Source organism: Meleagris gallopavo, chromosome 18, assembly GCF_000146605.3.
Source record: "Meleagris gallopavo isolate NT-WF06-2002-E0010 breed Aviagen turkey brand Nicholas breeding stock chromosome 18, Turkey_5.1, whole genome shotgun sequence".
NCBI classification, from domain to species: domain Eukaryota; kingdom Metazoa; phylum Chordata; class Aves; order Galliformes; family Phasianidae; genus Meleagris; species Meleagris gallopavo.
The window spans coordinates 118,914-140,735 of NC_015028.2; the positions used below are offsets into that span (position 1 = coordinate 118,914).

Consider the following 21,822-nt stretch of genomic DNA (forward strand, 5'->3'; position numbering starts at 1 on the left):
GCGCGTGGCTCAGCTCTGCCCGCCTCTCCCCGCAGGGATGCTGAATTAGCTGCTGCCCCGCCGAGCCGCTCCACCCGCACTCTGCGCATCCCCGACCGTCTCCTCGGCTCTCCCTCGGGCTGCCCCCCCCGTGCCGCCCGTCTGCCGCCGCACCGCCCGCTCTGTGTCCTCCCCGAGAAGAAGTCGCTCAGACGGCATCCCGTTGTCTGCACATCCTTAAGGACCTTCTGTTGTACGACAGCACGGGAGGGGAGAGGGCGGTCTGTGCTCTTCTATTCCGTTCAGTACCAGGTGGTGGTTTGGGTTCTTTAACCAAATAAACTCTTTTATTGCATAAAATTACCGGAAGGAATTGGTCTGTTGAATTTGTAGGAGTGGTGGAGAGCGTCAAAAATGTTACCTGTGAGCAAACATCGTTAAAAGTCGTTTTCTGTGAATTTACTTCTATACCCGTGCAGTGACACAGAAGGGAAAACACAAAACATAAATAATTTGCCGATTTATTCATCGATTTTAGGGTGCCTACAATTGGGCTCACTGCGCTCCGAGTATTTCCCTATGGAGAAAAACGGGTGAAAATGGATCTTTTCCCACCATCCCCACCCCAAATCTGCTGCTGCATCGGCAGGGGTGAAGGTCGTTGCAAGCAGCGCACGGATAGCCCCCAGAATTAGGATTTTAGCGGTCATTAAGTGGCAGACGGTGACAAAAAAAAAGTTAATTGGGGTCAAAGCTCCGCCCGGGATTTGCTTTGGTGCGCGCAGCCCCATAGGCGGCACTGTCGGATCTGGGCTGGAGGAGCGAATTTCCCTCCTGCTGCTGCTGAGCGTAGCTGAAAGCGGAGCTCTTTGCTTTCGGTTCCTCCTTTTGCATCGCGTGTTCGGGTCCGGGAGCCGCTCAGGTGCTGATGCAGAAGTTCTTCCTCGGGTTTTGCAGTGCGGGTTTGGTGCAAACCCAATTCCTGTGCGCGCTGCAGTGGGAGGAGGTGAGCCCCAAGTCCCCCAGGTATGCACAGAGACCATCGCCTTGCACCTGGAACCTGGATGGACAGATGGACACACAGACCCCAGGTTGGGGGAAGGAATTGCAGTGGTAAAATCAGACAAAAATGAATAATTAAATAGGAATCTCTTTTCCTGCACCACTTCTGCCGCTCAATTAATTTCTATGACTTGGTGCGAAGCGCCTTCCCTTCATCTCCTCACTCCATAAACCACCTCCAGAAATGCTCCCAAGCCCAGAAATCTTCATTTCAGGGCTGGAGAAGCTTCAGCTTCCAAGACAAGGATGGGAACTCACGGGTGAGATGAAGGTGAGCGGCTCATCCATTCCCATGGATGCTCTTCGCCTTCCCGTGAGAGGCCAACCCAGTGGGGGGAGCTGCCTTTGTGTCTCATTGTGAAGCTCTGGAAAAGAGGAGAGATAACAGATCATGGGGCTTTGGGACGTTCCCTGCATGCAGAACCCTTTCAACCAATAATCTCAGTGCTTGAAATTGCCCAATCCATCACTAAAGCTCATAGTCATTAAGGCAGAGCGGTGACTTCATAGCTTTATAGAAATACATCTCTTTTTTCCTTGGATTTTAAGGAGTAGACCCAACCTACCCTTAAGAAACCCATTATCCACCTCCTCATCCCAAAATCAGAAAGGAAACACTGAAAGAGCAGCCAAAGAGACCTGAAGTGGACAAAATACATTGGTGGCTCATTTGTGTGCCCCTCACCAAGTCTTCAGTGCTGTCAAACACAGCCAGCGAAGCACCAAGAGCAGAGCAGTTGTTCTGACTGGACGTCCAATTGCTCTCATCCTCAGAAAAGTAATAGCATTTTCCTCTGAATCCGACCCAGTCGAAGGGACACTGAGCACAGGGCTGGGGATGGGGCTGGAATGCTTGCACTGCCATGGACAGAGCAAAAGGGATGAGAGATGTGGGAGCTGCACCTTCAAAACTGCAGGTTTTGAGGATTTCCACCCCAACAGTGCCTGAAGGTGGAGTTATTCATCGTTAATGGGAGAGAAAAGAGTTCTTTTGGTCCTACAGACCTCTTGGCTTGGTGAGACTCATGCCAGCATCTCTAACTGCTTGGACAACCAGCAGAGAAATGGCCCATTTTTCTCAAAAATAATCCAATTTTGTGCAAGGCCAGGTGCAAAGAAGCCACAGAGATGGGGTTGGTCCTCTGGAGGAAGGTTTTTCTGCCCACCGTGATGCCCTACGCTCATAAGGCACAGCCCTATGGTTGTGTATCCGGGGGGCACAGATCCCAATGTGGGACGCCCACAATGACCCAAAGGGTTTTCTTTGCTCTTTGGAGCCCTCGACACTCACCTGCAAAAGCAACAGCAGTGATGAGCAGCACTGTGAACACCGCTGCCATCGTGAGCTGGAAGGTAATGCACGCCCCATGGCTGGGACCTATGGGAGAAGAGACCTGCAGTGCATTGCTGGCTCAACAACGCATCCCAGGTGTGAGCAGGAAACCCGAAAATGTTTATTTTCTCCCAAACAGTGCCTCAGTGAGGATTAATTACAATTAATTATAACAAAACCATCACAGGATCGCATCAGTAATAACAGAACTCTTCCAAAATCTGGCTGCTCACAGCAAAAAGTCCACCTGCTGCTCAACAACCAACAGAAAATTTCCCCTTGAGGGAAGTGCTAAAAGAAATGGGACTCATTTTCTTCCCTCCCACATCCCTCCCCCTTGTTCTCAAATTAGATGATTAATTAACAAAATAATAACAATAATACCAATAATAAACAGGTGTGTTTGGGTCATGGCTCTGCTGTTACCTTCCCTCCTGCTCCGTTCTGTGCCCAAAAAGTTGGGATATTCCCTCATTTCCTCCATTTAGGGGCTTCCACTTCACCTGCAAACCAAAACTTCCATCCATCAGCAACGCCTCAAAAGCAGAGACCCATAAGGATATATTTCTGGGTGCTAAAACTCATTGCAGCAACCCAAAGGAAATGCAATTCCTCCCTCTGTGGCAATGATTGTCCAAATGAAGACGGCAAGGAGGAGTCCCAGCATTGCCAGGGATTGGCAATGAGAGAGAACTGAAATTAAGTGCAATGTCACATAAGGAAAAAAAAAGCCTTCCCCATAAAAATAAACAACAAGAGCAGCCACATCAGCCCCAATTTGTGGGGAAAATCAGAGCTTTCCCCCATGCAGTCACAACACCACCCACCGCCACTCACTGCTACCACATGCAGTTAAATACACACCCCCTCTTGCAATGGAATTATCCCCCATGACTCAAAGCCAGGCTCAGCAAAAAGATACACCCCAAAACCCCCCAAAGCCCCCAAACCCATTGCCTGTGTCCGGCTGATGCTGAATGCAAAAAGAAATGTGATGCATGGTCACAAAATGGGCTTTTTCAGGGGGGATTTCCACGTGGATGCTGCAGGGCAGATGGGGAAGGGGTGAGGGGAGATGCCCACCAGCAGAGTTCCCATGCAGGACGCAGCAGTTTTGCTGCCAGCATCAGGAAGCAGCTTCCCCTCCTTTCCCTGCTGGGAAATCACTCCTTTATAATGCTTTTTAATGCTTCTCACCCACGTTTTGCTCAGCTCTTCCAGGTCAGAGCACACTTTGCATCCCCTCACGGATAACTTCTCCCTCCCTATGAACCAGTGGGACCTGCCTGCAAAGCAGCTGCTCAGCTTCCTTTTGCAGCCCTTATTCCTGCAGACCCCGTGCAGAACCACACACATCTCCATCCTTTCCTCCATCAGCAAGGGATGGAGTTGCCAAAGGGATGGGCACAACTTGAAAGGTTGTGCAAAGGAAGAGGTGCCAAAGTATGGGGAGCAACGAATCTGTCCCCAGAAAGGTGTTCCCATGGGGTAATTAAGGAGGAGGATTGGAGATGAAGCTGTCCAACAAAGCAGATGATACAGCAATGAAACTATCCCGGAAAGTGGGGGAAAAAAGCGATTCTGGCAATGAAGATACGTAAAGGAGAAGGGCTTCTCGCTGTCTGGATGCAGTGGTTTTGGTTAACACTTTTTTTCTTTTGCCCTTTTTTGCTTGCATGCTATGGTCAGGATGAGGCAGAGCCCTCACGGGGCCCTTTCACACCTTTTATTTTTAGCACACAGAAGCACAGCGGACATCTCAGCGTGGAAGAGAAGGGACAGCAAAGAAATTAAATGCATTAATTAATAGACAGCAGTAATTAGAAGTCAAACCCATCCCTTCCAGCACTCAAACTGCCGAGCCATCAGCTGGGGAGGAATCACCAAATATTGCCTTTCGCCCCCCGCCACCCTGATTACCAGCCAATGCACTCTGGCCCCTAAAAAGTCTCCATTTGCGGTCTTTGATTTTTCCTGTTTTTTTAGGCTTTTATTATCAGTGATTTCTCAGTTTCTCACTGCTTTCCCCACAGCTCAGCGCCGCGTCGCTCCCAGCCATCGCTGAACCCGGAGGTGTTTCCATCCCTCAGAGAGCAGCAAAATGAGGCATCGGCCATCGTGCACCAAAGGGAAAGGCTGTAGGGTACCTCTACCCATATTTGTTGGGTTTGTGTTTTGTTTTGTTGTCATTTAAAAGCAAAACCAAGACAACAAAGCCCAGCCAATGCCATTTCCTGGCAGTGGACGCAGGCGCAGGTGGGTTGGTGGCAAAGCAAGAAGTTGCTGCGGGACTTTGTCATTTTGGGGCCGTTCTCGTGAGCTTCTCAGCCATGGATGAGGAAATTATTTATGCTGATTTAAGGCAGCCTACAGGCAGTTTGTCTCCTGCCCAGCAGCAGCACGGTAAGGGATGCTCTGTGTGGTGGGTGCTCCTTGCAGGCTTGGTTTGGGGGCTTGTTGTTTATCTCTGTTCTCTGAGAAACACCAGAGATGTTGGTTGGGTTCTGAGTTGTTCCAGGCTTGTACAGGGGAGAAAAGGCAGGGATGGGGGGGAAGGAAGGTTGAGAATGGGCAGAGGTGTGATGGTTTTGAGCAAAAATCAGCCCAAATCGGGAAACCCAATGTGAGAAAATGGAAGACAGTGCATGAAATGGTGGCAGACGCATCCTGGATCCATGTAGCACCAGGGCTGCAGAGATCACAGCCCTCCCAGCCTCCAGCTGCCCGGTCTCGATTCACAAGGCCTGGAGCTGCTCAGCTTCCCCCCATGCTCTATGCGACCTGCAGGGCCTCCATCACCTCCAAAACCACACGGGGAGGTGATTTCCCAGTGCCCATCCGACCTCCAGTGGGAGCCCATCTCATGTGCTCTGCTGCTGTCACCCCTCTGTACCACCTCCTTCCCTGCTGGGAATCACTGGGAGAAACAGGGAAGGGTCTGGGGGCCCCAGAACTGGAGAAGAACAAGCAGCCATCAACTTCTGCTCGAACACAGCATGGGAATCAATGGGAGGGGTCTGGGGGCCCCACATTGTGGAGGAAACAAAGCAGCCATCAACTTCCGTTACAGGTTGGTGGAGGGGCTCTGTCACACAGTAAATATTTTTTTGTAAATGGAAAAGATTTTCAAAATGTCTGTTTTATATAAGTGTGGGCTTTTCCAGTGCCATGGGACTTCCAGAAGGTCGGTCTACTGGGGGTGCTGCTGCTGCTGTTGCTGCTCCTGGTGGGGCTCAGCGTGTGGGGTGAGTGACCAGATCCCAACCACATCCACTGCACAGGAAACCAAAGCTCTTCTGAGCAGAAAACACGTTCTTTCTGTCCAAAGTGAGGTTGGGGCTTTGCAATGGGGTTTGTGTGATCACTCAACAATCCCAAAGCAACACTCAATGAGAGGAATTCCCTTCTGCAAGAGACTCTCTGTTCTGAAACCAAGGGGGAGGCAGGGGGGGATAGAAGCAATATACATCATGTCCAATCATATTCAAAATGTGGTTTTAGATGGCTGAATTGATTGAAAGCAATCAGAACCAGAAAGGCTTTGCACAAGAGCTCAAGGATCCAACCCCAGCCCTGCGTGGTTTCCACGGGGTTGTCCCCATAGGGCCGCATCTCACCCCAGTTTGTGCCCAAAAGTCTTTCAGAAAACAACACCACCTCCAAGCATTGCCCAGCACTGCCCTGAGACCAACGGGACCAAGGGGATGGAGCTGAGTGGGAGCAGCTCCATTGAGCGATACTTCTGTCCATCCACACCAAAGAGCTCTGCAGGTAATGCCCTTCCCAAGGAAATCCTCCTGGGTGGGATTTCTCCCACCTGAAGATGCTCACGGCTCTTCTTCTCCAGCCCCTGCTGCCTGCCTGCTCTGTCCCCAGTTCTGGAGGCTTTTAGGGGACCGATGCTACAGGCTTTCCACGGGAAAGGGGATCTGGATACAAGCTAAAAGGGAGTGTGAAAGTCTGCAGTCTCAGCTGGCGGTGCTCCAGAAGAAGGCCGAGAAGGTAATGATAGAGCAGAGAATGGAAGGGACCTGAAAAGGTGTGGGTTTGGTGGATTCTGTGGGAGAAAACTGCTGTGGAATGACTGGGTGGCAGAAGGAGGGTCAGTGGTTCTAAACCCAAATGGGGCTGAAGCGTCACTGTATGGATTGGGTCAGGATTAGGACCTCTATGGGTAGCTGTTGGCGTGTGAGGGTCAGACACTTTGGGGCTGGGGTGGCACTTGGGTTGGGCACATTATGGATTGAGTTAAGGACATCAGGGTTCAGGTTAGGGGTGGGCACTTGGGGGTTGTGTCCCCCTCCCACCCTTCAGACAGGATGAAGGATGGAAGCAGAGCTCAGGTGGTCACACCAGTGCCACCATCTCGGGATTGAAGCCATTCCCACCCATTGAGCCACCTGCAGAGCCAGGCAGCATTCCAAGCACGGCTGCTGCCTGAGACCCATCTGCTGGGGGTCCAACCACACAGACTTGGCGGCTCTGCACTCCACGAGCCCCTTGCAGAAGGATTTTGCTGCCATTTCCCAGGACTTCCTCAAGGAGATTGCAGGTGCAGTGAATCAACCGCTGTGGATTGGGTTGGAAGTGTCCAAATATCAATGGAAATGGGTGGACAACTCCTCCTTCAATGTCGCAGAGTGAGTATTTCTGCAACCACTGCCTGCCTCCTTCAAGTCAGGTGTTTTGGGTGCAGACAGCCTTATTTTGTAGGTTTGGCAATCTTTCATTGGTGGAGAATCGCTGTGGGACCTTCAAGAACACAAAAGTGGAGGATGACGACTGTAGTGGTGAACACGAGTGGGTCTGCCAGAAAGAACCTTTACATCTCCATCCGTAATGTGTAGGAGACGGAGGGCAACGCAGCCCCTCTCCCTGATGTGTGCCCACCCACCCCAAAAGCCCCAGCCGTTGGGGTGAAGCTCTGCAATACGGCTCTGGAAGGAATTTGGGGTGTGCAGACCCCAGCACTGCCCAGGCACATGGGGGGACATGGCTGTATGCACTCATGCAGTCAGCTCATAATCCTGTGTTTTTTGCTTCAATAAAAAATACTGGGTTGGTTGTTGAGCAGAACGCATCTGTTTGCCCCATTCCCACTCTGCTTCATTTCCCTTGTCTTCCTGCAATAGGAAATCCATCTTGGAGGGGATGGGGATGCAGCCAGGCTCACAGAGGTGACCCTGGGGCAGCAGTGCCAGATTTGGGGTGAGACCTACAGCGGTGACCACAGAATCACTCATTTCTCTGTTCTTGGTGCGGATGGGAAAGGGTTCAGCAGAAGCACTCTCTTGGACTTCCAGAGTGCCGTCTGGGATGGGTTTGACTTCTAATTACTGCTGTCTATTAATTAATGCATTTAATTTCTTTGCTGTCCCTTCTCTTCCACGCTGAGATGTCCGCTGTGCTTCTGTGTGCTAAAAATAAAAGGTGTGAAAGGGCCCCGTGAGGGCTCTGCCTCATCCTGACCATAGCATGCAAGCAAAAAAGGGCAAACATTATGAAGAAAAAAAGTGTTAACCAAAACCACTGCGTCCAGACAGCGAGAAGCTCTTCTTCTTTACGTATCTTCATTGCCAGAATCGCTTTTTTCCCCCACTTTCCGGGATAGTTTCATTGCTGTATCATCTGCTTTGTTGGACAGCTTCATCTCCAATCCTCCTCCTTAATTACCCCTTGGGAACACCTTTCTGGGGACAGATTCGTTGCTCCCCATACTTTGGCACCTCTGCCTTTGCACAACCTTTCAAGTTGTGCCCATCCTTTTGGCAACTCCATCCCTTGCTGATGGAGGAAAGGATGGAGATGTGTGTGGTTCTGCACGGGGTCTGCAGGAATAAGGGCTGCAAAAGGAAGCTGAGCAGCTGCTTTGCAGGCAGGTCCCACTGGTTCATAGGGAGGGAGAAGTTATCCATGAGGGGATGCAAAGTGTGCTCTGGAAGCAAAACGTGGGTGAGAAGCATTAAAAAGCATTATAAAGGAGTGATTTCCCAGCAGGGAAAGGAGGGGAAGCTGCTTCCTGATGCTGGCAGCAAAACTGCTGCGTCCTGCATGGGAACTCTGCTGGTGGGCATCTCCCCTCGCCCCTTCCCCATCTGCCCTGCAGCATCCACGTGGCATGTTACCACCATATCATCCCCTGTGTGATCACAAGAACTTGGCTTGGAGCAGAGTAGGCTCCAGGGTGACCTCATTGTGAATGCACATGGGGAAAATAACATTGCTTCAAGTGCAAGAAGATTTTAGGATAAAATTGACCATTCCAATATGAATGGTTGCAAGCTGGGATCACACCCTATGAGTTCACCAAGTGTGGGAAGGGCTTTGGGTTCTCCCAGCTGCTCCAAGCTGTAATCCTGTGCCACCAGCCCTTAGGGATTGCTCAGTGAGAATTACTGGTCCCTGTAACCTGTGGGATACTGGAAAAATTGGGAAAAATGCTCATGCAGTGCAGCACACGTCTTTCTCCTGTTCTATGGCAATGCTTCTCCTGCATCCATGTTCCTGGTGGATGCAGAGCCCCAAGTGGTGCACAGAGCTGCAATGGGATGTTGGTGTTCTGAATTCTCCAAACGTTTCTCCCATTGCCAAAGGGGTAAAGTTCCTCTGCTGGAATTACCACACCCTGGAGCTGGACAAAGATAGAAACTGGGCAAAGGTAGAAGCTGGGTGTAGCCACACGCTTCCTGCAGCTCAGGTGAGGGATTTCTGTCTCTGTGGGGCTCCTGGTAGGGGAAATCTTTGGGGGCTCACCTGCTCTGCCCCGCAGCCGGTGAGGAGCACTGCCACTGCCCAAGGCGGTGCTGGCTGTGCTCATGGAATCATGTTTGAATGACACCATCCCCTCCTCCCCTGGTGGCTGTAACCCTCTGGGCTCCTCTCTTCTCCCACAGCTTCTTTCCTCCAATTCTCTCTGATCTTTTCCCCCATCTTCTTTCCAAATATTCATCCCCTTCTCCTCCATCATCTCCTTCTCCACCTCCTTCCACTACCTCCTTCTCCAATCTTTGTCTCTCATCTTTTACCAATTTTCTACTCATCCATATCCCCATCTTCTCCATCATCTTCTACGTTTCCCTCCTCTCTCTCCTTTCCCCAACTCCTTCCCCCCTCCCCTTCTCCAGCACAGATGCGCTTCTCATTGGGCTGCAATCACCCCAGTTTTGCTTTCCAATGGAGGACCCTCCTGGCTCATCTTGTGGCTCTGCACCTCCTCCATCTGGGATCAGGTAGGGGTCCGGTGGGGCTGCTGTGCCGGCCACAGCTGTTGCTGTGGGGTGGGGGAGTGGCCATGGGGCAGGGAGGACCCAAGCCCAGCACCCACACACACTTGGGTTTCACTTTCACTTTGGCTGTATCATGAAAGACGCCATTCTGGGTAGAATTTCTGTCTCTTCTCCACCTCCACCACACGCTGTCAGTGGGCTCCCACCCACACAAGTCCTTCCCCGCTCCCTCCTGCTCCCTCTCCAGTGCTGTTACATGGGATGGAGCACACACCAACTCACCCTGTGCCGCTCCATGCCCCCACATTCACACAGCCACCATCTCACCGTCTCTCCGTGCCCTTCTCATTGCCCAGCCCAGCTCACGGTGGTGGCACCGAGCCTCCCTGTCACTGCCATCGTGGGACAGGACGTCGTGCTGCGCTGCCACTTGTGTCCTTGCAAGGATGCTTGGAGCTCAGACATCAGATGGATCCAGCACCGGTCCTCTGGCCTTGTGCACCACTACCAAAATGGAGAGGACTTGGAGCAGATGGAGGAGTATAAGGGGAGGACAGAACTGCTCAGGGATGGTCTCCCTGATGGAAATCTGGATCTGTGCATCACTGCTGTGAGCTCCTCTGATAGTGGCTCATACAGCTGTGCTGTGCAAGATGGTGATGGCTATGCAGAAGAGATGGTGAACCTGGAGGTGTCAGGTCAGTGGCTGGGGTGATACCTCCAGCTGTTGATGGGTTTGTGTGTCCAATCTCACCTCTGTCCATCCTCATCCTCATGTCCATGCATGGAGAGCTGAAGGACAGCAGCCTTTGAAAGAGGTCGAGGCTGAATTGTTCCAGGAGATGCTGAAGTTGGATTGAGCACACGGAGTGATTTGGGGATGGATCTGCATGGATGAGGTGGTTGGGTTGGGTTTCCGTGATGGGTTTCTTCATGTCTCAGTGGCATCACTGCTCCCTTTGGTTGCTGCCCCTTCGGGTTCTGTGATCTTGAGAAGCGCGAGTCTTGCTTTTCCACATATGCCAATGGGAAAGGAACCCTTGTCCTGATGTTTTTTACAGATCCCTTTTCTGAGATTGTCCATCCCTGGAAGGTGGCTCTGGCTGTAGTCATCACACTTTTGCTTGGGTCATTTGTCATCATTGCTTTTCTCCATAGAAAGCAAGGTGAGCTGAGAGTGGAGGGGATGGAGCACAGGGAGGTGTTGTGCAGGGACAGGGATGGTTGGGGTGATGCTGAGCTCTGCTCCTTGGAGGTACACAGGAGGAGGAAGGGAGATTTCTCCTGGGATTCCCAGTGGTCATTAATTAATGTTTGCCTTTTTTTTTGGCAATGAAGGATGGGGAAAAGGAAAGGGGTGTGAGTGGGAAGATAGGAATGTGGCTGGATTGTGGGGCAGGTGGAAAGGTCTAGAATCTCAAGACGTTCCAAGAGACCAAGCTGCCCTGGTGACCACTTCTTCCTCTGCTTTGTTTTCCAGCGGCACAGATCAGAGAGCTGAGTGAGTCCTTCCAGCCCCTTCCACCACCAAAATCCCTTTAACAGAACAAATAGAAGACTGCAGACTGGGTTTATGCGATGGTTTGGGGCCATGGGATGTGTTGGTGTTGTGGGATGTGTTGGGGCCATGGGATGTGTCGAACCTGATTGATCCACTTGCAAAACTCTGGCCCAATCCGTTTCCTTCCTATTGGTTTAATTCCTTCTTGGGATCAAAGTGGTCATTGGCCACTTCCCAGAACAAAGATTTGGGGTATAGGCATGGGAGCAGCCATGGGATGAGAAGGTGTCCCCTCTGACCATGCATTTTCTTTGCTTCTATTTTGCAGAGAGTAAAGATGCAAAGTTGGGTAAGTGTCCTTCCCCAAAGTGAGGGAATTCAAGGTCTCCCCACGGCATTAGCCATGGGATGAGCAGCTGTCCCCAATGACCATGCACTGCTCTGCTCTTTCTTTTCCAGATGAACAAGATGACATATTGTGTGAGTCTCTCTTCCCAGTTTTTTGTGTGTTTTTGTTTGGTTGGTTGGTTTTGTTTTTTTTAAATTACCAGTCTGTAGGAGCTGTAGGACGAGCTGTTCCTCTCATCACACTGCTTTTCCTTTGCAGATTCAAGTGCTGCAGGTCTGAGTAAGTCTCCCTGCCTACATGGAAGGAATTTGAGGTCTTTACATGGGATCACCATGGGATGATAATCTGACCCTTCCCATCATGCATTTTTTATTTGTTTCTTTTGCAGAGAAACTAGCTGAAAAACTGGGTGAGTCCTCCCTGCCAAATTAAATTTAAAAAAGTGGCTCTGCCTGTGTGAGTTATGTTGGAATAGTCCTCTCACCATGTGTTGCTTTTCTCATTCTTTTCCAGTTGAACAAATTCAAGTAGTGGGTGAGTCTTCTTCCCAAACCCGATGAATATGGGGCCTTCCATGGATGGCAAGCTGTCCCAACTCATCATGTAATGCTTTTACTTTCTTTTTTGAAGAGAAGAAGCAATCAGACATGCGTAAGTTGCAGTCACTGAAACAAGGAAATTTGGGGTCTTCCCCTGGGACTATGTTTGGGATGAAAAATTCCTTCTGACCATGCACTGCTTTTCTCTTTCTTTTTCAGAGAAAATCTACAAAAATACGGGTGAGTCTTCCTTCCCAAATTAACAATGTTGGGGTCTTCCTGCATGAGCTGTGGGATGAGATGTTCCTCTCATCATGCATAATTTCTGCCTTTCCTTTGCAGATTTTGGTGTTGCAGATCTGAGTAAGTCTCCCTCCCTACAATGAAGGAATTTGGGGTCTTCCCATGAGATCAGCCATGGGATGATAACCTTCTCATCATACATTGCTTATTTGTTTCTTCTGCAGAGCCACTAGCTGCAGAACTGGGTGAGTTCTCCCTCCTAAGCTGAAAAAAAAAACAACAACGGGGGTCTGCCTATGTGAGCTGTGAGATGAGATATTCCTCTCATCATGGTGTTGATTTTCTAGTTCTTTGCTAGTAAAACACCAAGAAAAGATGAGTGAGTCTCCCCTCCAAATTAAAACCATTGGAGTCTTCGTGTGGGAGCTGTGGGATGAGATGTTCTTCTCATTATGTGTTTCTTTTCTCTTTCTTTTCTTTTCTAGAGAAACACTGTGAAAAGTTGGGTGAGTCTCTCCTCCCATATAAAAATGATGGGGTCCTCCTGTGTGAGCTGTGGGATGAGATGTTCTTCTCATTATGTGTTTCTTTTCTTTTCTAGAGAAACACTGCAAAAAGTTGGGTGAGTCTCCCCTCCCATATAAAAATGATGGGGTCTTCCTGTGTGAGCTGTATGATGAGATGTTGTTCTCATTGCACTTTGTTTTGGCTTTTCCTTTGCAGAGAGAGGGGGTGCAAAGTTGGGTGAGTCTCCTTTCTCAAAACAATGGGATTTGGAATCTTCCCATGGGATCAGCCGTGGGATGATAATCTGACCCTTCTCATCATGCATTTCTTACTTGTTTCTTTTGCAGAGAAACAAGATGCAGAACTGGGTGAGTGCCCCCTTCCACATTAAGAGAAAAAAAAGGAGTCTGCTTGTGTAAGCTGTGGGATGGGATGTTCCTCTCATGCGTTGCTTTTCCCTTTCTTTTCCAGGGGAACGAACTGAAGAATTGGGTGAGACTTCTTCCTTGCACAAAAGGAACATTGAGTTTCCCTTGGGATGACAAGTTGTCCCGCCTCAGTATCTGCTGCTTTTCTCTTTCTTTCCAGAAGAATAATCTGAAGAATTGGATTGAGAGATGAACTGTGCCTCACAGTAACCACAGGAGTTAAGCTTACATGACTGTTGATTGCACAGCATACCAAAACCATGATAAATGGAAGCGAGCAAGGAAATCCACAGCAGGAACAAGAGGAGCCAGTATTTGTATTGATTGAGAACACTGCACTTCACTCAGGTGAGCCAAAGCTGCCTGAGGAACTACTGAACTGAGGATGTGTGACCTCCAACTGAAATTTAATTGGAAGAAAGAAGCCATATAAGGGAAGAATACAGGAGGAAGATGAAGTGCCTGGAAAAGGGACGGGCATTTTGGAAATAGTGTAATCATGTGTCAGGGTTTGTGAAAATCTAATGAACACGTAAGGCTTTTGGAAATAGAAGCACGCATGCAGAAGGAAAGGTGGAAAACTGCTTTGGGAGTTAACACTGTTTGCTGTCACAATATAATAAAGGATACTTGCTGACGGTAATCGATTATTGATTGTTATCAATTACTGGGGGTTTGGTTCTACGGAACAGGCTGAGTCTTCATCCTGAAACCAAAGAAACGTGGGCTCCATTGGATAACAAGCTGACCTTTCTCACCATGCATGGCTTTCCCAGCAGAACAAGGCTCCCTCCAGGAAGCTAAAAAGAAAGAAAAAAACGTGACAAAAAATACACAAAAATAAAATAATAAAAAAACACACCAAACCCAAACTGCACCAAGTTACCTCCTCCCTGTGAAGCATCTCCCACCTTCTCCACAAAATCCTGCTCATCTCCAGAGCCCCAGAAAAGAGGAAGATGGGCTGGGGTGGGGAGGTGTCACAGTGGCAAACATTTATTAATTTCTGCATTACTGGTTGATTATTTAAAAATTCTTACTGACCAAAGATCATCACACCTTGGGCATAGCTCAGAGCAAGCTCATGGAGTGCAGCCCGTGGCTTTGCCTGTGTTATGGCAATGATCCTGGGTCCATGTTCCTGGTTGATGCAAAGCCCCAGGGTTGTGCACAAAGCTGCAATCACATGTGTATAATGTTCTCCAACCTTTGACCATACTGGTCAAGAGCCAAGCTCTGCCTATTGCACTCTGGAATTGGACAAAGGTAGGAGAAGCTGAACATAGCTGTGTGCTTCCTGCAGTCTCAGGTGAGCTATTTCTCTCTGTGGGGCTCCTTGTAGGGGAAATCTTTGGGGGCTCACCTGCTCTGCCCCACGGCCTGTGAGGAGCACTGGCACTGCCCAAGGCGGTGCTGGCTGTGCTCATGGAATCATGTTTGAATGACCTCGTCCTCCTCCTCCCCTGGTGGCTGTAACTCTCTGGGCCCCTCTCTTCTCCTAAAGTTTCTTCCCTTCATGATCTTTTTCCCTATCTTCTTTCCAAATATTCATGCCCATCTTCTCCATCATCTCCTTCTCCATCTCCTTCCAACACCTCCTTCCCCTATCTTCGTCCTCCATCTTTTACCAATTTTCTATCCATCCACATCCCTATCTCCTCCATCATCTTCTTCTCAGTCTCATTCCTCTCCATCCTTTCCCCAGCTCCTTGTCCCCTCCTCTTCTCGATCACAGATGAACCTCCTATTGGGCTGCAACCACCCCAGTTTCACCCTCCCCTGGAGGACCCTCCTGGCTCATCTCGTGGCTCTGCACCTCCTCCATCTGGGATCAGGTAGGGGTCCTGTGGGGCTGCTGTGCCGGCCACAGCTGTTGCTGTGGGGTGGGGGAGCGGCCATGGGGCAGGGAGGACCCAAGCCCAGCACCCACACACACTTGGGTTTCACTTTCACTTTTGGATGTAGCATGAAAGACGCCATTCTGGGTAGAATTTCTGTCTCTTCTCCACCTCCACCACACGCTGTCAGTGGGCTCCCACCCACACAAGTCCTTCCCCGCTCCCTCCTGCTCCCTCTCCAGTGCTGTTACATGGGATGGAGCACACACCAACTCACCCTGTGCCGCTCCATGCCCCCACTTTCACACAGCCACCATCTCACCGTCTCTCCGTGCCCTTCTCATTGCCCAGCCCAGCTCAGGGTGGTGGCACCGAGCCTCCCTGTCACTGCCGTCGTGGGACAGGACGTCGTGCTGCGCTGCCACTTGTGTCCTTGCAAGAATGCTTGGAACTCAGACATCAGATGGGTCCAGCACCGGTCTTCTGGCCTTGTGCACCACTACCAAAATGGAGTGGATCTGGAGCAGATGGAGGAGTATAAGGGGAGGACAGAACTGCTCAGGAATGGGCTCTCTGATGGAAACCTGGATCTGCGCATCACTGCTGTGAGCTCCTCTGATAGTGGCTCATACAGCTGTGCTGTGCAAGATGGTGATGGCTATGCAGAAGCTGTGGTGAACCTGGAGGTGTCAGGTCAGTGGCTGGGGTGATACCTCCAGCTGTTGATGGGTTTGTGTGTCCAATCTCACCTCTGTCCATCCTCATCCTCATATCCATGCATGGAGAGCTGAAGGACAGCAGCCTTTGAAAGAGGTCGGGGCTGAATTGTTCCATGCTGGAGTTGGAGCGTGTGCACAGTGTGATTTGGGGATGGATCTGCATGGATGAGGTGGTTGGGTTGGGTTTCCATGATGGGTTTCTTCATGTCTCAGTGGCAGAGGGCACAGGATGCTGAGCAGCTCCTCCACCTGTGCCAAGCTGGGCATGCTGCCTTTGTGTGTCACTGCTCCCTGGTTGCTGCCCCTTCGGGTTCTGTGATCTCGCAAGTCTGAGTCTTGATTTTCCATGTATGGCAATGGAAAAAAAACCCGTTGTCCTGATGTTTTTTCCAGATCCTTTTTCTGAGATCGTCCATCCCTGGAAGGTGGCTCTGGCTGTGGTCATCACAATTCTGCTTGGGTCATTTGCTGTCATCATTGTTTTTCTTCATAGAAAGCAAGGTGAGCTGAGAGCGGAGGGGATGGAGCGCAGGGAGATGCTGTGCAGGGACAGGGATGGTCAGGGTGGTGCTGAGCTCTGCTCCATGGAGATACGCAGGAGGAGGAAGGGAGATTTCTCCTGGGATTCCCCGCGCTTATTAAATAACTTTTACCTTTTGTTTTTGGGAATGAAGGAAGGGGAAAATGTAAAGGGGTGTGGGTGGAAAGATAGGAAAGTGGCTGGATCGTGGGGCAGGTGAAAAGGTCCAGACCCACTGGAGACGTCCCCACAAATCAAGCTGCCCTGCTGACCACCTCTTCCTCTGCTTTGTTTTCTAGTGGCGCTGAGCAGAGAGCTGAGTGAGTCCTTCCAGCCCCTTCCACCACCAAAGTCCCTTTAATGGAACTGATAGAAGACTGCAGAGTGCTGGGTTTACGCTATGTGCTGAGACCATGGGATCTTTGAGGCCTTGGGATGTATTGGGGTCATAGGATATAGTCGAGTTGTGAGATGTAATGGGGTCGTGCGGTATACTGATCCTGATTGATCCACTTGCAAAACTCCTGCTCGATCCATTTCTTCCTATTGGCTTAATTCCTTCTTGGAATCAAAGTGGTCATTGGCCACTTCCCAGAACTAAAAGATTTGGGGTCTAGGCATGAGAACAGCCATGGGATGAGAAGGTGTCCCCTCTGACCATGCATTTTCTTTGCTTCTATTTTGCAGAGAGAACAGATGCAAAGTTGGGTAAGTCTCCTTCCCCCAGTCTGATGGAATTCAGGCTATCCCCATGGCATCAGCCATGAGATGAGCAGCTGTCCCCTCTGATCATGCACTGCTCTGCTCTTTCTTTTCCAGCGGAACAAGCTGCAGTATTGAGTGAGTCTCCCTTCCCAATTTTTTTTTAAAATCACCTGCCTATGGGAGCTGTGGGAAGAGATGTTCCTCTCATCACACACTGTTTCTGCTTTTCCTTTGCAGATTTTACTGCTGGAAGTCTGAGTAAGTCTTCTTCTCTACACTGATGAAATTTGGGGTCTTCCCATGGGATCAGCCATGGGATGATCATCTGACACTTCTCATCATGCATTGCTTATTTGTTTCTTTTGAAGAGAAACAAGCTGCGGAACTGGGTGAGTCCTCCTTCCCAAATTAAAAAAAGGGGTTTTGCCTGTGTGAGCTGTGGTATGAGATGACCCCCTCATCATGCATTGCTTTTCTCTTTCTTTTCCAGTTGAACAAACCAAAGAAGTGGGTGAGTCTTCTTCTCTGAACCAAAGGAATGTGGGGTTTCTGATAAGATGACAAGCTGTCCCAGACTATATTGCTTTGCTTTTTCTTTTTCTTTTTCTTTTTTGCAGAGAAAAAGAATTTAGTGCTGAGTAAGTTGCAGTCATTAATCTGAAGGAATTTGGGGTCTTCCAAGAGGCTGCATAAAGGATGAAAAATCCCCTCTGACCATGAACTGCTTTTGTCTTTATTTTACAGAGAAAAGTAGTGAAAATATAGGTGAGTCTCCCCTCCTTAATAAAACATGCTTGGGTCCTCCTGTAGGACCTGCAGGATGAGATGTTCCTCTCACCATGCATTGTTTCTGGTTTTTTTTTTTTTTTTTTTCCCCCCAGATTCAACTGCCAGAGATCTGAGTAAGTCTCCCTGCCTACACAGAAGGAATTTGGGGTCTTCCCATGGGATCAGCCATGGGATGATCATCTGACCCTTCTCATCATGCATTGCTGATTTGTTTCTTTTGAAGAGAAACAAGCTGCAGAACTGGGTGAGTCCACCCTCCCAAATTAAATAAAAGGGTTCTGCCTGCATGAGTAGTGGGACGAGATGTTCCTGTCACTGTGTGTTGCTTTTCCCTTTCTTTTCCAGAGAAACTAAAAGAAAAGATGTGTGAGTCTCCCCTCTGAAATTATAAATGCTGGGGTCTTCCTGTGGGAGCTGTGGGATATTCCTCTCATCACGCATTGTTTCTGCTTTTCCTTTGCAATGACAGGGGATACCAAGTTGAGTGAGTCTCCCTCCCCAAATCAAAGAGATTTGGGGTCTTCCCATGGGATTAGCCATGGGATGATAATCTGATAATTCTCATCATGCATTGCTTATTTGTTTCTTTTACAGAGCAAATAGTTGCAAAACTGGGTGAGTCCTCCCTCCCAACTTGAAAAAAAAAAGGGGGGGGGTCTGCCTGCATGAGATGTGGGATCAGATATTCTTTTCATCATGCATTGCTTTTCACTTTCTTTTCCAGTGAAACAAACAAACAAATTGGGTGAGTCTTCTTCCCAGAACAAAAGCAATAAGGGGTTTCCCGTGGGATAGTAAGCTGTCCCACCTCAGCACGCCTTGTTTTCTTTCTTTTCCAGAGGAACAAACTGAAAAATTGGGTGAGTCTTCTTCCCCCCAGAAAAGGAAGATGGGTTTCCCATGAGATGGTAAGCTCTCCCACCTCATCATTCCGTGCTTTTTCTTTCTTCTACAGTGAAAGAAAATGAAGAAGTGGGTGAGTTTTCTTCCCTGAACCAAAGGAATTTGGGGTTTCCCATGGGATGACAAGCGTCCCGCCTCATCATGCAGTGCTTTTTCATTCGTTTTTGCAGAGAAACAGAATTCAGAGCTGAGTAAGTTGCAATAATAAAACTGAGGGAACAAGGGACAATATATGGGATGAAAAATCCCCTCTGACCATGCACTGCTTTTCTCTTTCTTTTCCAGAGAAAAACTGTGAAAAGATGGGTGAGTCTCCTCTACCAAAATGAAACACTGGGGTATTCCTGTGTGAGCTATGGGATGAGATGTTCCTCTCATCACACACTGTTTCTGCTTTTCCATGGCAGATTTTACTGCTGGAAGTCTGAGTAAGTCTTCTTCCCTACACTGACAAAATTTGGGGTCTTCCCATGGGATCAGCCATGGGATAATAACTTGAACCTTCTCATCATGCATTTCTTATTTGTTTCTTTTGCAGAGATATTAGCTGCAAAAATGAGTGAGTCCTCCCTCCCAAATTGAAAACAATGGGGTATGCCTGTGTGAGCTGTGGGATGAGATATTCCTCTCATCACACACTGTTTCTGCTTTTCCATGGCAGATTTTACTGCTGGAAGTCTGAGTAAGTCTTCTTCCCTACACTGACAAAATTTGGGGTCTTCCCATGGGATCAGCCATGGGATGATAACTTGAACCTCTCATGATGTTCCTCTCATCATGTGCTGTTTTTCTCTTCCTTTCCCAGTGAAACAAACTGAAGCAGTGCGTGAGTGTTCCTCCCCAAACCCAAGGATGATGGGGTTTCCCAAGGGATGACAAGCTGTCTCACCTCATCACGTGTTACTTTCTCTTTCTTTATTTTGCAGAGAATCAGAATTCAGAGCTGAGTAAGTTGCAGTCACTAACCTGAGGGAATGTGGGGTCCTTACAAGGGACTGCGTATGGGATGAAAAATCCCCTCTGATCATGCACTGCTTTTCTCTTTCTATTCCAGAGAAAGACTGTGAAGAGATGGGTGAGAATCTCCTCCCAAATTAAAAACGTTGGGGTCTTCCTGTGGGAGATCCAGGATGAGGTGTTTCTCTCATCATGCGTTGATTTTCTCTTTCAATTCCAGGGGAACAAACTGAAGCATTGGGTGAGTCCTCTTCCCCAAGCCCATGGAAGATGGGACTTCCTATGGGATGACAAGCTGTCCCACCTCATCATGCTTTGCCTTTCTCTTTCTAGTGGTAGAAACTGAAGAATCGGGTGAGTCTTCCCCAAATCAAAGGAATGTGGGGTTTCCCATGGGATGACAAGCTGTCCCACCCCAGCATCCGTTGCCTTTTCTTTCTTTTCCAGGAAAACCATCTGAAGAAAAGGATTGAGAGATGAACTGCGCCTTACAGTAACCACAGGAGTTAAGTTGCGTAGACCACTAATTGCACAGGATACAAAAAACAAGATAACTCAAAAGTGAGCAAGGATATCCACAGCAGGAACAAGAGGAACCAGTGTTTGTATTGAGTGAGAACACTGCAGCTCTGTGAGCCAAAGCTTCCTGAGGGACCACCACACTGAAGATGCATGACCTCTAACTGCCATACAGTTGAAAGAAACCATAGGAAGGAAAAAACATGGGTGGAAGACAGAGACCCTGGAAAAGAGATGGACATTTTGGGAAATAGTATGACTATGTATCAGGGTTTGTGGAAATCGAATGAGTATGTAATGTTTTTGGAAATATAAACATACACACAGAAGGAGAGGTAGAAAACTGCTTTGGGTGTTAACACCATACCCTCTTGTAATATAATAAAGCACATCTGCTGATGGTAATCAATCATTGATTGTTATCAGTTGTTGGGGCGTTGGTTCCATGGAACAGGCTGAGTCCTCATCCATGTTCCACCAAAGCAGTGTGGGCTCTACCAGATAACAAGCTGAACCTTCTCGCCATGTGTGGCTTTCCCAGCAGAACAAGGCTCCCTCCAGGAAGCTCAGAAGGAAGAAAACACGTCAATAGACAAAAAATTCACAAAAACAAGAACATAAAAAAACATACAAAATCCAAACTGCACCAAGTTACCCCCTCCTGGTGAAGCATCTCCCACCTCTCCACAAAGCTCTGCTCATCCCCAGAGCCTCCCAGAAGAGGAAGATGGGCTGCAGGGGGTCACAGGGGCAAACATTTATTAATTCCTGCATTAATGGTTGATTGCTTAACAATCCCTACTGAGCAAAGAAACTATCACACCTTGGGCATAGCTCAGAGCAAGATCATGGATTGCAGCCCGCAGCTTTCCCCTGTGCCATGGCAATGCTTCTCCTGCGTCCATGATCCTGGTGGATGCAGAGCCCCAGGGCTGTGCAGGAAGCTGCAATGAGATGTGTTTAATGTTCCTCAACCTTTGACCATATTGATCCATGGCCAAGTTCTGCCCACTGCACCCTGGAGCTGGGCAAAGGTAGGAGACGCTGAACATAGCCGTGTGCTTCCTGCAGCTAAGGTGAGCTATTTCTGTCTCTGCAGGGCAGAGAAACAGAGCATAGCCACGCACTTCCTGCAGCTTAGGTGAGCTATTTCTCTCTGTGGGGCACCCTGCAGGGGAAATCCTTGGGGGCTCACCTGCTCTGCCCCACAGCCTGTGAGGAGCACTGCCACTGCCCAAGGCAGTGCTGGCTGTGCTCATGGAACTCATGTTTGACTGACCCCATCCCCTCCTCCCCTGGTGGCTGTAACCCTCTGGGCCCCTCTCTTCTCTTTCAGCTCCTTCCTGCATATTCCTCCTGAACTTTTTCCCCATCTTTGTTCCAAATCTTCTTCCCCATCTTCTCCAACTCCTTCTCCTTCTCTACCTCTTTCCCCTGTCTTTTTCTCTCAACTATTACTCATTGTTTACATATCTTCCGCATCTCCTTCTCAGCCTCCCCTCTCTCTCCTTTCCTCAACTCCTTCCCACCTCCCCTTCTCCAGCACAGATGTGCTTCCTATCGGGCTGCAACCACCCCAGTTTTGCTTTCCAATGGAGGACCCTCCTGGCTCATCTTGTGGCTCTGCACCTCCTCCATCTGGGATCAGGTAGGGGTCCGGTGGGGCTGCTGTGCCGGCCACAGCTGTTGCTGTGGGGTGGGGGAG

The 21,822-nt window shown here is 49.2% G+C and overlaps 4 protein-coding genes and 2 long non-coding RNA genes across 18 annotated transcripts in view; 4 read left to right on the plus strand and 2 right to left on the minus strand.

Annotated features, from left to right (window-relative positions):
• Positions 1–314: 314 nt before the first annotated feature.
• Positions 315–3,965, minus strand: LOC100538559 (C-type lectin domain family 2 member B). Of its 4 annotated transcripts, none has more exons than XM_031556095.1 (5): positions 2,759–3,964; positions 2,333–2,419; positions 1,727–1,899; positions 1,300–1,406; positions 779–1,039 (listed from the first exon to the last, which is right to left on the minus strand). In XM_031556095.1, exons 1-5 carry the CDS (start codon positions 2,856–2,858, stop codon positions 898–900), a joined length of 609 nt encoding a protein of 202 aa, XP_031411955.1. In that variant the 5' UTR covers positions 2,859–3,964; the 3' UTR covers positions 779–897. The 4 variants fall into 4 exon arrangements, with proteins under 4 accessions (XP_031411956.1, XP_031411958.1, XP_031411955.1 ...); XM_031556097.1 differs by having other exon boundaries at positions 2,801–3,962; XM_031556096.1 differs by lacking the exon at positions 1,727–1,899 and having other exon boundaries at positions 315–1,039; positions 2,759–3,965.
• Positions 3,966–4,028: 63 nt separating this feature from the next.
• Positions 4,029–7,456, plus strand: LOC100538406 (killer cell lectin-like receptor subfamily B member 1B allele A). Its single transcript, XM_003214211.4, has 6 exons — positions 4,029–4,777; positions 5,539–5,619; positions 6,011–6,145; positions 6,222–6,376; positions 6,905–7,014; positions 7,088–7,456. Exons 1-6 carry the CDS (start codon positions 4,705–4,707, stop codon positions 7,212–7,214), a joined length of 681 nt encoding a protein of 226 aa, XP_003214259.1. The 5' UTR covers positions 4,029–4,704; the 3' UTR covers positions 7,215–7,456.
• A 1,524-nt stretch (positions 7,457–8,980) lies between these two features.
• Positions 8,981–13,810, plus strand: LOC104913623 (myelin-oligodendrocyte glycoprotein). 5 transcript variants are annotated; one of them, XM_031556086.1, is made up of 20 exons: positions 8,982–9,071; positions 9,240–9,603; positions 9,957–10,298; positions 10,662–10,766; positions 11,081–11,101; positions 11,430–11,450; positions 11,561–11,581; positions 11,709–11,729; positions 11,839–11,859; positions 11,964–11,984; positions 12,081–12,101; positions 12,209–12,229; positions 12,332–12,352; positions 12,457–12,477; positions 12,718–12,738; positions 12,834–12,854; positions 12,956–12,976; positions 13,087–13,107; positions 13,211–13,231; positions 13,328–13,810. In XM_031556086.1, exons 2-20 carry the CDS (start codon positions 9,504–9,506, stop codon positions 13,333–13,335), a joined length of 870 nt encoding a protein of 289 aa, XP_031411946.1. In that variant the 5' UTR covers positions 8,982–9,071; positions 9,240–9,503; the 3' UTR covers positions 13,336–13,810. The 5 variants fall into 5 exon arrangements, 4 of the variants coding, with proteins under 4 accessions (XP_031411944.1, XP_031411946.1, XP_031411945.1 ...); XM_031556084.1 differs by having other exon boundaries at positions 8,981–9,071; positions 12,834–12,976; XR_004161633.1 differs by having other exon boundaries at positions 12,718–12,854.
• A 574-nt stretch (positions 13,811–14,384) lies between these two features.
• LOC109370405 (myelin-oligodendrocyte glycoprotein) overlaps positions 14,385–21,822 on the plus strand; it is a 10,809-nt gene continuing 3,371 nt past the window's right edge. Inside the window, exons 1-20 of one of the 6 annotated variants that reach the window (XM_019621269.2) lie at positions 14,385–14,476; positions 14,903–15,002; positions 15,357–15,698; positions 16,118–16,225; positions 16,544–16,564; positions 16,932–16,952; positions 17,064–17,084; positions 17,187–17,207; positions 17,318–17,338; positions 17,440–17,460; positions 17,567–17,587; positions 17,694–17,714; positions 17,831–17,851; positions 17,962–17,982; positions 18,084–18,104; positions 18,202–18,222; positions 18,333–18,353; positions 18,463–18,483; positions 18,578–18,598; positions 18,694–18,832. In XM_019621269.2, the coding sequence (XP_019476814.1) occupies positions 14,903–15,002; positions 15,357–15,698; positions 16,118–16,225; positions 16,544–16,564; positions 16,932–16,952; positions 17,064–17,084; positions 17,187–17,207; positions 17,318–17,338; positions 17,440–17,460; positions 17,567–17,587; positions 17,694–17,714; positions 17,831–17,851; positions 17,962–17,982; positions 18,084–18,104; positions 18,202–18,222; positions 18,333–18,353; positions 18,463–18,483; positions 18,578–18,598; positions 18,694–18,764 (936 nt within the window). In that variant the 5' untranslated portion in view covers positions 14,385–14,476 and the 3' untranslated portion in view covers positions 18,765–18,832. The other 5 variants (XM_019621271.2, XM_019621270.2, XM_031556087.1 and 2 more) reach the window with 5 other exon arrangements.
• LOC109370410 lies at positions 20,241–21,454 on the minus strand. Its single transcript, XR_002120515.2, has 2 exons — positions 20,941–21,454; positions 20,241–20,849 (listed from the first exon to the last, which is right to left on the minus strand). It is a non-coding gene; the product is annotated as an uncharacterized LOC109370410 (long non-coding RNA).
• LOC116217286 lies at positions 21,168–21,607 on the plus strand. Its single transcript, XR_004161637.1, has 2 exons — positions 21,168–21,258; positions 21,454–21,607. It is a non-coding gene; the product is annotated as an uncharacterized LOC116217286 (long non-coding RNA).

What these genes read in the sequence shown, in the direction of transcription:
- LOC100538559 (XM_031556095.1), bottom strand. Translation starts at nt 2,858, where the DNA reads ATGGAGGAAATGAGGGAATATCCCAACTTTTTGGGCACAGAACGGAGC. An exon ending in CACTGCTGTTGCTTTTGCAG is followed by an intron (nt 1,900 to 2,332) that starts GTGAGTGTCGAG and finishes TGTCCATGGCAG; the next exon opens with TGCAAGCATTCCAGCCCCAT. An exon ending in CGCTCACCTTCATCTCACCC is followed by an intron (nt 1,040 to 1,299) that starts GTGAGTTCCCAT and finishes CTGTCCATCCAG; the next exon opens with GTTCCAGGTGCAAGGCGATG.
- LOC100538406 (XM_003214211.4), top strand. Translation starts at nt 4,705, where the DNA reads ATGGATGAGGAAATTATTTATGCTGATTTAAGGCAGCCTACAGGCAGT. An exon ending in GGTGGGGCTCAGCGTGTGGG is followed by an intron (nt 5,620 to 6,010) that starts GTGAGTGACCAG and finishes TGTGCCCAAAAG; the next exon opens with TCTTTCAGAAAACAACACCA. An exon ending in CACACCAAAGAGCTCTGCAG is followed by an intron (nt 6,146 to 6,221) that starts GTAATGCCCTTC and finishes CTTCTTCTCCAG; the next exon opens with CCCCTGCTGCCTGCCTGCTC.
- LOC104913623 (XM_019621278.2), top strand. Translation starts at nt 9,734, where the DNA reads ATGAAAGACGCCATTCTGGGTAGAATTTCTGTCTCTTCTCCACCTCCA. An exon ending in TGAACAAATTCAAGTAGTGG is followed by an intron (nt 11,985 to 12,080) that starts GTGAGTCTTCTT and finishes TCTTTTTTGAAG; the next exon opens with AGAAGAAGCAATCAGACATG. An exon ending in GAAACACTGTGAAAAGTTGG is followed by an intron (nt 12,739 to 12,833) that starts GTGAGTCTCTCC and finishes TTTCTTTTCTAG; the next exon opens with AGAAACACTGCAAAAAGTTG.